This window comes from Pleurodeles waltl, chromosome 11 (genome assembly GCF_031143425.1).
Source record: "Pleurodeles waltl isolate 20211129_DDA chromosome 11, aPleWal1.hap1.20221129, whole genome shotgun sequence".
NCBI lineage: Eukaryota > Metazoa > Chordata > Amphibia > Caudata > Salamandridae > Pleurodeles > Pleurodeles waltl.
The window spans coordinates 1,023,684,240-1,023,696,533 of record NC_090450.1 but is presented as its reverse complement, the minus strand read 5'-3'; the positions used below and the strand labels follow the sequence as shown (position 1 = coordinate 1,023,696,533).

General features: G+C 50.4%; 1 protein-coding gene across 1 annotated transcript in view; it reads left to right on the top strand.

The window, feature by feature from the left end:
- Positions 1-12,294, top strand: part of TMEM132B (transmembrane protein 132B) — an 816,836-nt gene that overhangs the window by 458,741 nt on the left and 345,801 nt on the right. The window contains exon 4 of the mRNA XM_069215373.1: positions 12,006-12,149. Within this exon, the coding sequence (XP_069071474.1) occupies positions 12,006-12,149 (144 nt within the window). The remainder of the gene's footprint in view (positions 1-12,005; positions 12,150-12,294) is intronic.

Sequence of the window (12,294 nt, the reverse complement as noted above, 5' to 3'; positions counted from 1 at the left end):
CTACACACTGCATGCACTATAGGTAACGCACCCCTCTGGCAGGCCTTTCAGCCCTAAGGCAAGGTGCACTATACAGTATGGTGGTCATTATGAACATGGCAGGTTGTCCCACCATGCCGGCATTGATGGCTGAAATTGCCAGCTGGCATAGCGGGACAACCCGCCGCATAATGAACCGGTTGAGGGCCTCCATCGGCAGCGCTCACTCACCACCAGGCTTCCGCTGTCAGGCAGCCTGGCGGTGAGTGGAAACACTATCCGACAGGGTAGCTGCGCTACCCTTCAGATAATGTTTCCATATCCACCAGCCTTTCCCTGGCGGGTTATCCCGCCAAGGAAAGGTTGGTGGAGGGGGTGCCCCGGGGCACCCCTGGGGGCCCCTGCACTGCCCATGCACTTTGCATGGGCAGTGCTGGGGCCCTGGTGCAGTGCCCCATCGCACATGGGATCTGAGCAACGGGTGCAGCTGCCGTCAATGTCCTGACCTGGCCTTTCTGTGAGCCGGCGGTCGGAAACAATGTTTCCGCCCGCCGGCCCACAGAAAGGTTCTTTATGTGGCCGGCAGGGTTCCGGGGTTGCTGGCGGTCAGTGTTTTGACCGCCAGCATGAATGTTCATAATGACCACCTATGTGTGGGAATAGATGCGTGCGCAATACGCCCCTACTGTGTCCTTGCCAGACCTGGGAAATAGTGAGTGAGCAGAGCAGCCATTTTAAATGCATGTGCTGGACACTGGTCAGTATAAGTTTCTCAGCTACATGGTATCAAACAACTCAGAATGATAAATCCAAACTGGTACCCGTATTGTATTTATTGCAAAATGTACCCAGGGGCCATCTTAGAGGAAAAGCTAACTAACCGTGGCATGGTTGCTAGCCGGTCACAATCTGCCTGCCACCACACAAGATTCTGGAACCCTACAGTGAGAGCCTCTGCTCTCTGGGTCCAGAAAACAAAGCCCTTCCTGGGCAGAGGTGTTACACCTCCTACCCCAGGAATGTGCACAGCCCTGCCTGCTAGCTTCAAAGGGCTTGTCGTCCTTGAAGCACAACCACCAGACTTGCTGCTAGCAGCAGGTGGCCGCCCCATTGCAAACCCCCACTTTTGGTGGCAGCAACAGTGGGAAAACACAAAAAGGACAGGAGGTGTGGTCACCCCCAGGTTGCACCACCCCTAAGGTGTTGCATGTGAGGTAGCCACCCTAAGGTAGATGACACATTTGTCACTACCATGTACACCCCTAAACGCCCCCTTGATAAAGTATTTAGTGGACACTCCTAGAACTGCAGATCAGATTTGACAGACACAAGAAGTCTAGCGACAAAGAAGAATGAAGGCTCGAGAACTGAAGCCCTGCTGCACCTAAATAAAAGGTGCCAAACCCTGCCTGTTGCAACCAGGACTCTGCAATAGCCGCTGAGGGGGCGACTAGACATCCGTCAGACTACAAAACCCCAGAGGACCTCTAACCTTCTGAAAATTGCCAATGTCCTTCCTCCAGATTGAAGCCATCACCTCCTGCAACAAAGAAGCAACTAGAAGGCTGATCGTGCAGCGTAGAGGCGGCGATAAATCTAGAATGCTAAGGTTGTTAAGGAGTTACACTCTAAGTACATGGAAACAAATGAAGGACTAAAAGGCATATTTGCAGAGCCCTCCAACCAAAAAAAACGAGATATATTTATGATAATGGCAGCCAATCAGAGTCTAACCTGTGCAGCCAAAGTAATAAAATAGTGGCTATCCTACGTGTTTTGCACTATACCACCTATTTTATGCATTTATTTTTGGAAATTCGGAGAGCAGTGACACCACCCAGAGTGCTAGCAAACCCCCCTGCGTTAAGCTGTGTTTGTGTGCGAGGCTCAGACTCACCCAGGATGGTGCTTTCGTTCAGGCATTGACCAATACCAGAGTATTACTGGATTCTGCACCGGGGACTCGCTGGAGATGGGGTTGGGGTTAGAGTGCTATTGTACATCCAAGACAGAATCCAGACCAGGTGCAAAATTCTCCCTTCATCCTTTCTTGGTTACTCCGTTGAGGAGCATTCTGCAGCACAGGAGGAAGAGCAATACTCCTCTCTGGATTCATTTTGCGCCGGAAGGTGCCCCTTTTCTGCACACAAACAACCATCACATTAGGCGCCAGCGCAGGGGAACATGCAGCACATTCCTGCCCTTTCCCTGTCACGCAGCGTAGCGCAGCAAGGTGACTTGCTGCGTTGCACTTCGTGTCTTGGCCATGCATATGGCCCTTTATTTTTTCCCCACTAGCTAGGACCTAGGGCCAGATGTAGGAAACGTTTTGCATGGTGCAAACTACGAAATTTGCAATCTGCGCCATGCAAAACGTGCATCGCGATGCACATTCCAATTTTGCGAGTCGGTAACTTGGTTACCGACTCGCAAAATGAGAATGCGACTCGCAAATAGGAAGGGGTGCTCCCCTTCCTATTTGCGATTCGTATCACGATGCAGAATTGCTTTGTGACCACGAACGCAGTCGCAAACCAATTCGCAGTTAGCACCCATGTGAAATGGGTGCTAACCCATTCGCAAAAGGGAAGGGGTCCCCATGGCACCCCTTCCCCTTTGTGAATGGCTCTAAAAATATTTTTTCACAGCAGGCAGTGGTCCTCTGAAAAAATTAAACCAAATGGTTTCATTTTCCCAAGTGTATTGCAGCTCGTTTTCCTTTAAGGAAAACTGGCTGCAATACCAAAAAAAACAAACAGCATTATTAACAAAGCAGTCACAGACATGGAGGTCTGCTGTCTCCAGCAGGTCACCATCCCTGGGAGTGCAGGGAATCGCAAGGGGGTCGCAAATTGCGACCCACCTCATTAATACTAATGAGGTGGGTCTTTGCGACCCCCTTGCGATTCAGGGACACCATCCTGTATATGGGATTGCGAGTCGCAATCCCATTTCTTCCTACATCTGGCCCCTAGTGCTGATCGAAGCTATTCATGGTGGTTTTTAAGGCGATATAGGGTGGTTCCGGATACCATAACTTTCTGTTCCACTTGTAAAGCAGATTTTTTGCTCACTGGTTGGCGAATAATGATTAAGCACAGTTTTCAACCAGGGGAGACCTTGAGGATCTGAAGTGATGTTGCTCTCCTGTTCTGAGAATAAAAGCCTTGGTGTGTTCTTTGTTGGAAAGCGGGAACAAACTGTGCATTGAGGGAAGAGTCCTTGACTCAGGTGCATCACTTTGGAAGATCTGCTGCACATCAGGTGCTCCTCTACCCCTTCAGGTATGAAAATAGATCTCTATTCATGCTCAGATCAACAACTCCCTTCTTTGTGTTCATGGAAGGCAGAGACCCACCGCCCCTCACCAAGAGCAGCCCCAACCAAAGTACCCAAACCAGCGCAGCAAACAACCACCCACCCGCCCTCTGAGGGCGGTAAACCGAGACTCATTGATCGTGGTAACAGCATTAGCTGTTATAGTACTTAGGGGCTGCAGAAATCTGTGCGAAGTGTTATATAAAATCAGGTTATCATTGAAAACCTTATTAGGTGTACAAATATTAAAAGGCTCGGTTTTTACATGCAGTGAAGAGGCAGTAATGAAGCATTCACAGGCCCTGCACAGGCTTCACAACAGGGTCCAAAGCAGCTGTGACCTGACACTAAGTGTGGAGGGGCCGCGCGCCACCTTCTTGCAAAACATGAAGAAACCATGAGCAAAGGTCAGCTTGACAGGCAGCCAGGCATCCATGTGCTCTGTGTTTGCTAAATACCAGGTGCCTAGATGCCTGAGCTGAAATTCGCTGGGCTGAAGAATTACCAGCCTGGTGGGCGTGACCTCCTCAGCCAGGAAGTGTCTTGTATGAGTCCCCCCTCTTTCGACAAGGGGGTGGGTCACTGATAGACTCAGACATGGGTGCTACAGTTTCAAGCCCTAAAGTGCCCAGAGCGCGCTGTCCATCAGTGACTCTCGTCACAGAGTGGGGTGGGGTCAGAAGTCTCGTTGAGCCCATCCCACTCTGTGCCAAGTATTGCACTGCCACCTCCTCTCATTGGCTAAAGATCAGCCAATGAGAGGAGGCAGCAGTCTCAATCTTCCAGGAACCAGCTGGGCTTCCCTCCACCACCTGAGTTGCGGCCCAGGTAGTTTTTTGTTGGTAAAGTTGGGAGCATGTGTGTGTATATATGTATGTTCGTGTGTGCATGCGCTGAATGGGTGTATGTGTGCCCTCCTCATCCCTGCTGCTCATTAAGGGCCACCACTGATCTACAGTACCAGATGGACATGGCACTGTATGCTGCTGTGCATCATGTGGCACTGTATGCTACTGTGCGTCACGTGGCCCTGTATGCTACTGTGCGTCATGTGGCCCTGTATGCTGCTGTGCGTCATGTGGCCCTGTATGCTGCTGTGCGTCACGTGGCCCTGTATGCTGCTGTGCGTCATGAGGCACTGTATGCTGCTGTGCGTCACGTGGCACTGTATGATGCTGTGCGTCATGTGGCACTGTATGCTGCTGTGCGTCACGTGGCACTGTATGCTGCTGTGCGTCATGTGGCACTGTATGCTGCTGTGCGTCACGTGGCACTGTATGCTGCTGTGCAACACGTGGCACTGTATGCTGCTGTGCGTCACGTGGCACTGTATGCTGCTGTGCTTCACGTGGCACTGTATGCTACTGTGCATCACGTGGCCCTGTATGCTACTGTGCATCGTGGCCCTGTATGCTACTGTGCATCACGTGGCACTGTATGCTACTGTGCACCACATGGCACTGTATGCTGCTGTGCTTCACGTGGCACTGTATGCTACTGTGCATCATGTGGCACTATATGCTACTGTGCATCAAGTGGCACTGTATGCTACTGTGCATCACGTGGCACTGTATCCTACTGTGCATCACGTGGCACTGTATGCTGCTGTGCTTCACGTGGCACTGTATGCTGCTGTGCATAATGTGGCACTGTATGCTACTGTGCATCACGTGGCACTGTATGCTGCTGTGCTTCACGTGGCACTGTATGCTACTGTGCATCACGTGGCACTGTATGATACTGTGCATCATGTGGCACTGTATGCTTAGCCAAGCTGCTCTGATGAGGTGATAAGGGTCCTGCACAGAGCAGAGGTTATCTGGGGGGGGGAAGCTCTGCAGCTGCAGAGACCAGGCCAGAAAGGGGGCTGGGTAAATCAAACTGGGATTCAAAGAGAGCAGGATAGTAAGGAATGCTAGCCAGGCCTACCCCACCCAGCCAGATGACAGGCCCAGGAACAGAATTTGCAAAAGGTCTGGAGGGGGATTGTTGATGGAAATGAGCCTTAGAAGTAGGTTGGTTAAGTCATGTCTTACTTCTCCTGGAGAGAAATCTTCCATCTTGAATTTTAAAGTGTAGTGCTTTGTGGGACAAGAATATGCCACACTTTGGAGGAAGCTGTCAAGCGTTTGGGTGGCACCCTGTACCTCAGTGGACAAGGGTGCCCCCTGCTTGCCACCTTGATGAGTGAATACGTATGTGATAGTTGCTTAGCAACTCAGATCTGCTGCCTGAAACTACAAGGAGAAGGAGTTCTGCCCTGCTAGAACCCTCATCTGTACCCCCAAAGGATTGCTCTCTGAAGGAGTGCTCCTGCTGCACACTAGGAACTACAGCCCTGAGGACTTTGCTTTGCTTCCAAAAAGATTAAGGAGTGGACTTCCTGAAAGGTACAGGTTAACAGAGCTTCTTTGTACCGTCTCCCTCAAGAAGTCCCCAGCCCGGAGTGGGTCCAGAGGACTTTTAAGGATTGGGACAGGTGCATTGTGGGAATTGTAGTTCCAAACTTCCAAGGGCCATCTCAGAGCTTCTAGGCCCTTGGATGTATGTTTTGGACACTTTGAACCCTCAACAGAAACTTCATGAAGATGTTCCAGAAGTTTAGAGAGGTATGGAGCCACTCCAAGCTTGATAAGTATACCGACCCGGAGTCAAGAGTCAAGCAGACTACCTTCAAATGCGACCCAGTCTGGATTTTAGGCCGGAGCTCCAGGTTTCCATAATTTGACTGGGGAAAGAAGCAATCCAACAATGTTGCACAAAATCTTCCTGCTGGAGGGGACTGCACGACGTTGAGAGAAAATCCACCTCAAAAGTTTCTAAGTCCTAAGGTAACATTTTGACCGGAGCCTCCTGTTTAGTGAATCTGACCAGGGCTCCATCAAAATTGACCTCTAACTTTGACTTTGTCCTGGTCAAGCATGACCAGATGTCCCAAGTTGGTGCTATGAGTTTTTAGGCACTAGAAAGAGATAAATGTATGAACATTCATATCTTGTATTCCCTATATTGATTTTTTGCCATTTTGGTGTAATTTTTAAGATAAAAATATATTTTCTACTTTTATAAATTGGTGTTGAATTTTTATTTTGTGATGTTTCTTACTTATCTGATGTATTGGTGTTTTTAAATACTATACATACTTGTCTCCTGAGTTAAGTCTGCCTGCTTGCAGCCACCAAGGGTTAAGCCTGGGCTAATGTACTGAGATCTTGACTGGACCTTATTTTGCGTTGGTGGCATGATTGCTAGTGGTAGGTGCAAACTTACATCTAATAATAATAATCCACCTTCCAACAAAAAGTTTTCCTTTGTGAATCGGCCAGTTAAGCTTACAGAAGTTGTTATGTTAGGCAGATTTGTAGAGCACAATATCACCCCAGAGGATATTCTGGCACTGAGCAGGAGTAAATTTGGGCACATCTAGGGCCTCCTGGGACTACATCAAGAGCTAGATCTTCAGTTCCTTGTGGAATTCAACAAGTGGGGAGGAGGCTCCTATGTGTAGCAGCAGGTCGTCCAAGCTTTAGGAGTGATGCAGGAGAAGGCTCGAACACCAGATCTGGTTTTCCGTACGAGTGTAATTTGTGCAAGCGGGAGTTCGGGCAAGCAGAGGGGACTGGAAGGTTTGTCAAAGCAGATGCGATTATTGAGGTAGGGGCACTGATGTGCGTGGTTGCAGTGCTGTACCCAGGAGTCCCCTGTAAAATGGTACGCCACATACCTGAGACGGGGACGGCCCTGCCCACTAGGGTGCTGTGCTGAGTGTGCCACCCCCTAGAAGAGCCTGTCAACCATGTCCCAGGCCTGACAGTGTAGGCCTGTGGGGGCGCTTGTGTGCCTACGCTCAGGGTGGCATCTCCCATGTAGTGGCCATTCCTGATCAGGCCTTATGATTCCTCTAGAGTGCCCCCTAGAGGGCTGAGTAGGTGGTAGGGGTGAGGCAGGGCAGGTATATCAAGGTGTGCTGTGCCTTGGTTGGGAAGAACTCCCACATGGGTTCCCTACCTATGGAGTTGGCCTTTCCTATAGGGTTAGCTGGTTCTCTGGTTGTGGGCTTAGGGCCCTGGGCCTTGTCCACCTGCATGTACAGGGTGTCAGTGTGCATGGCCTTCCTAGACCAGCTAGGAAGTGGTGCTAACAGCATGCGTGGAGGGTCTGTGTGTGTGTGCACTGGCACTGTGGTGCCTTAAGAAATACTGAGCCTGTCACATCAGCCCAATGTGTGCACACTCACACAATGGTGGGTTAGTACATACAGAGCCTGGCCCGTCTTGCCAGTGTGCGCCCATATGCACACCAGTGATTTCACATGCATACTGAGCCTGTCACATCAGCCCAATGTGTGCACACTCACACGATGGTGGGTTAGTACATACAGAGCCTGGCATACCCTGCCAGTGTGCGCCCATATGCACACCAGTGATTTCACATGTATACAGAGCCTGGCCCGCCTTGCCAGTGTGCGCCCATATGCACACCAGTGATTTCACATGCATACTGAGCCTGGCACAGCAGGTCAGTGTGTGCACACTCACACGATGGTGGGTTAGTACATACAGAGCCTGGCCCACCTTGCCAGTGTGCGCCCATATGCACACCAGTGATTTCACATGCATACTGAGCCTGACATAGCAGGTCAGTGTGTGCACACTCACACAATGGTGGGTTAGTACATACAGAGCCTGGCCCACCTTGCCAGTGTGCGCCCATATGCACACCAGTGATTTCACATGCATACTGAGCCTGACATAGCAGGTCAGTGTGTGCACACTCACACGATGGTAGATTAGTACATAAAGAGCCTGGCATACCCTGCCAGTGTGCGCCCATATGCACACCAGTGATTTCACATGTATACAGAGCCTGGCCCGCCTTGCCAGTGTGCGCCCATATGCACACCAGTGATTTCACATGCATACTGAGCCTGACACAGCAGGTCAGTGTGTGCACACTCACACGATGGTGGGTTAGTACATACAGAGCCTGGCATACCTTGCCAGTGTGCGCCCATATGCACACCAGTGATTTCACATGTATACAGAGCCTGGCCCGCCTTGCCAGTGTGCGCCCATATGCACACCAGTGATTTCACATGCATACTGAGCCTGACACAGCAGGTCAGTGTGTGCACACTCACACGATGGTGGGTTAGTACATACAGAGCCTGGCATACCTTGCCAGTGTGCGCCCATATGCAAACCAGTGATTTCACATGTATACAGAGCCTGGCCCGCCTTGCCAGTGTGCGCCCATATGCACACCAGTGATTTCATATACATACAGAGCCTGGCATACCTTGCCAGTGTGCGCCCACATGCACACCAGTGATTTCACATGCATACTGAGTCTGGCACAGCAGGTCAGTGTGTGCACACTCACACGATGGTGGGTTAGTACATACAGAGCCTGGCATACCCTGCCAGTGTGCGCCCACATGCACACCAGTGATTTCACATGCATACTGAGTCTGGCACAACATGCCTTTCTGTACCCGCTTGCACACGGGCATTTCATAAATGTACTAAGCCTGTTACAGCAGTCCTGTATGGGTGCACTCGCACCTCTGTGGTGAGCCTAAACTTGTGACCACCCTGCCCCGGCAGGCTTGAACGTGTGCCAGGGCACATGTGCTCAGGGAGTGCATAATGCCCATGTGTGTCCTCACTGCCATGAGAGCTGCTCTGCCCATGAGTTAACATGGAGGAAAGTTTATAATTAATCCTAGCTGCAACAGTGGATTGCAGGGGAGCAGCCTCATGATGTTTACTATCGTTGGATTCACAATGGCAAACCCCTTCTCTTGGGAAGTGCCACTTTTAGAAAGTGGCCATTTCTATGTTCTAAACACTCTTTTGTGTGTCTTTTAACTCAGCTTCATTCCACTGTTTGTGGGGGAAAAGCACATCTGTGCATTCCCCAGTGACAGCTATAAAGCTTAGGCAAGTGTAAGGACAGACCTCTGCCGTTTGGGGGCCGGGCGGGATAGATTGGAGGGAGAGGTTTTGACACTTGGCCTCCCAGGGCCAGTTCATGGCAGCACTAAGGATAAAGATCTGCATCCTGTGGCCACATAGCAGACAGGACTGAAATTTAGGGGAGACACCTGTAGTTCAAACGAAAAACTTATGAACCCCCCCACTTCAAAGGTACACTTCAGCATAACTGCAAATACCACAGTTCAGAAACTTAGAGATACGCTTGCAGGGACACGGGGCTGGTATCGCTGGACCACATGGTGCACACTGTCAGAGAAACCTGCTGTACACAGGAGTATTTACTGCCCTGGGAAGGGATCTGTGCACCTTTCCTGCATCGTGGCTGGCCTGGGCAGAGTGCCTGCTGCTGTGTGGCACTCTGAAGTTTTCTCTCCAAGGACTTGCTGTCTTCCCCCTCCCTATAGGTCTTGGGGACATCAGCGACCTCCTGTGAGGAAGCTAAACCATCTGCCTGTCTCATCTGGAGAGAGGCGCCCTCCTCAGCACCTACATCATTTGCTGGACTCCACCTGGTAGCAGCAGTGCGCATGTGAAACAAGTATTGTGCCTGGAGACTGGAACTGCTTGGCGTGGAGCCTTCAAAGTACTGAGTGCACTTAAGGAGTGTGGCCCCTCATCGTGGTGCCACTGCACGCTTAAACGTTGTTGTGAATGGGTTCACCGGTCACAGGACCCCATGTGGCCTGCTTTGGCCAAGTGCATTGTGTTTCTCTTCTGCGGCACTTGACTGCATGCTCATTGTGAATGGTGCCCGATTCGTTGCTTGCGACCCTCGGAGGTGGGGGTGTATCCAAGGCAGTACCGCATTCTACCTCATGAAGCACCACTGAACTTGTATCTTTGGTGTGACCGGATTGTCTGGTGCGACTGAAGTCATCGCGCACCAGACATTGTGCCTCATTGCTGCGAGGTACGCATTGAAGTCCTTTGTGTGACTGTCCGGAATTGTCTGGTGTGACTCAAGTCATTGTGCACCAGACTAGTGCCTCTTTCTGGGAAAGCACTGCTTTGGAAACCTTTTGTAAGCGATCAAATTGTCTGGGGCGACTCAAGTCACCATCCCCCAGACCTTATGCCTCATTTCAGGGAGGTACGGATTTAATCACTTTTCATGTGGGATCAGAATCATCTGATGCGTCTCAAGTCATCACCCCCCGACGTTGTGCCTCCTTTCCGGGAGGTGCCGAATTGGTAACTATTTGGGTATTGGGCACTTCTGTGACTAGCATGTGGCCCCAGCGATTGCCTCCCCATGCTTTACAGTGTTTTTTCTGTTACCTCTGAGTAAACCTCCTGAGTCGTGCCCAGGCCTCCATGTGTTAATTGTTGCCTGATCAGCTATCATTCTTCCCCCAACCTTGTCTCCGGGGTCTGAAGTGTGACTTTGACCGCGAGCTGCCTGGCGGGGGAAGGTTGCTTTCAACTCAAGCTTGTGAGGGGACGGGTAACAGGAACTTGTTTGCGAGTAGAGAGCAGTTTGGGGCCCAGGGTGTCTGCAAACACAGTGACATTCACCGGCTGGACACCAGAGCATCGCATGAGAGTGATAGGACTGAGGTGCACGCGAGGACGTTTGTGCGAGACGCTTGATATCCGCGGCACAGCGTAGCGGCGCAGTGAATGTAAGGAGAGAGTGCGGGTAATTGATGAAACAACACATTGGTGTGGCCGTACGTGATATTGTTTGCCAGAGGACTCCTACAGTTGACATCAAGTTTTACTGCTGCGGCCCAGGCCGTGGAGCTAATTCTAAGTGCTGCAAGTCGTGGCATGTACATATTGCTGCTAATGTTGTGAACTGGGGGGCACCCTGAAATTGTGTGTTATCAAACTGGGTACTCTCTAGGGCGGGTCTCGTACTGACAACGTTGGGCACCACATGAGGGCGCTGGGAGGGAATGCATTGTTTTGTGCACATGTGCATTCTGTCTGTGGTGTTTAACAAAGCTGAGCATAGTACTGCGCATAATAATTTTAAATGTGATTTATGCCCAGATTTACATACACCTTGTGTGAAGTCTCTTTTGTGGGGTTCAGTGTAATTTTTGTGTGAAAGAGCTGTGCCATTGCTTTACACATTGCCCTGTGATAAGCCTGACTGCTCTGTGCCAGGCTACCCAAGGGTGAGCACAGGTTATACAGTGAGTGAAATCACCCTCTCCTGACGGGAGTGGTAAGTTCTGCCTGGCTAGGGTCTTGCCTCAGTCAACCAGAACGTGCCACCTCCAACAACTGGGGTAAGGGCGATCCGCTGTGCTTACTCTGTTGATGTCTGAGGGAGAAGGTGTCCTTAGCACAACACTTCTGGAGGTTCATCACTCTGTTTCCTGGGCTATTGCAGAAAATCAAATGGCTGAATCCTTTGGAAAGTATATTAGATACCCGTCAAGCATTGCCATGTATTTTCTGACAATATCTGATTCCTTTTAAGTTTAATTTGGCGTTTCCCGGTTGAAAAGTATTTGAAAAATAAACCAAGACATTTATAAAGATTAAAAACATTGAATTCAATGTACAGTTTTGAGATGTTTTCCTCCTGTATTTTGAAATATGTTTTTTTCTTATTATTTTTAAGCAACTGTGTAAGGATAGCCATTTGCAAAGCCAACAAATCTCCACTAGCATTAGATAGGTGATGCCTATGGCTTTGCCAATGCTTGCTAGTTTATGGTTTTGGGGCTAAACCAGTTTTTTTTCTGTTCCCACCAGGATGAAGGCGGTGGCCGGAGTGAAGGTGATGTCTGTGAGGGTCAGCGGTGCTGGTCAGTGGGATATTCAGCAGGAGCTGACAAACGGCGAGGAACAGACCAAGGCCACCCTTCTGTGCGTGGGCCGGCGCGCGGCGGGGGACAGGTGAGGTCACCAGTCATTATAAGGCAAGCGGTATGTGAGGGTCTGTGGTTACCACCTCCACAAAAGAAAGGCCCCAAGGAAGCCTTTGAGCATAGAAGTCTGGGCCCTAGTAAGAGAGTAACTTCTGGGGCCTTAGTTTAACCAT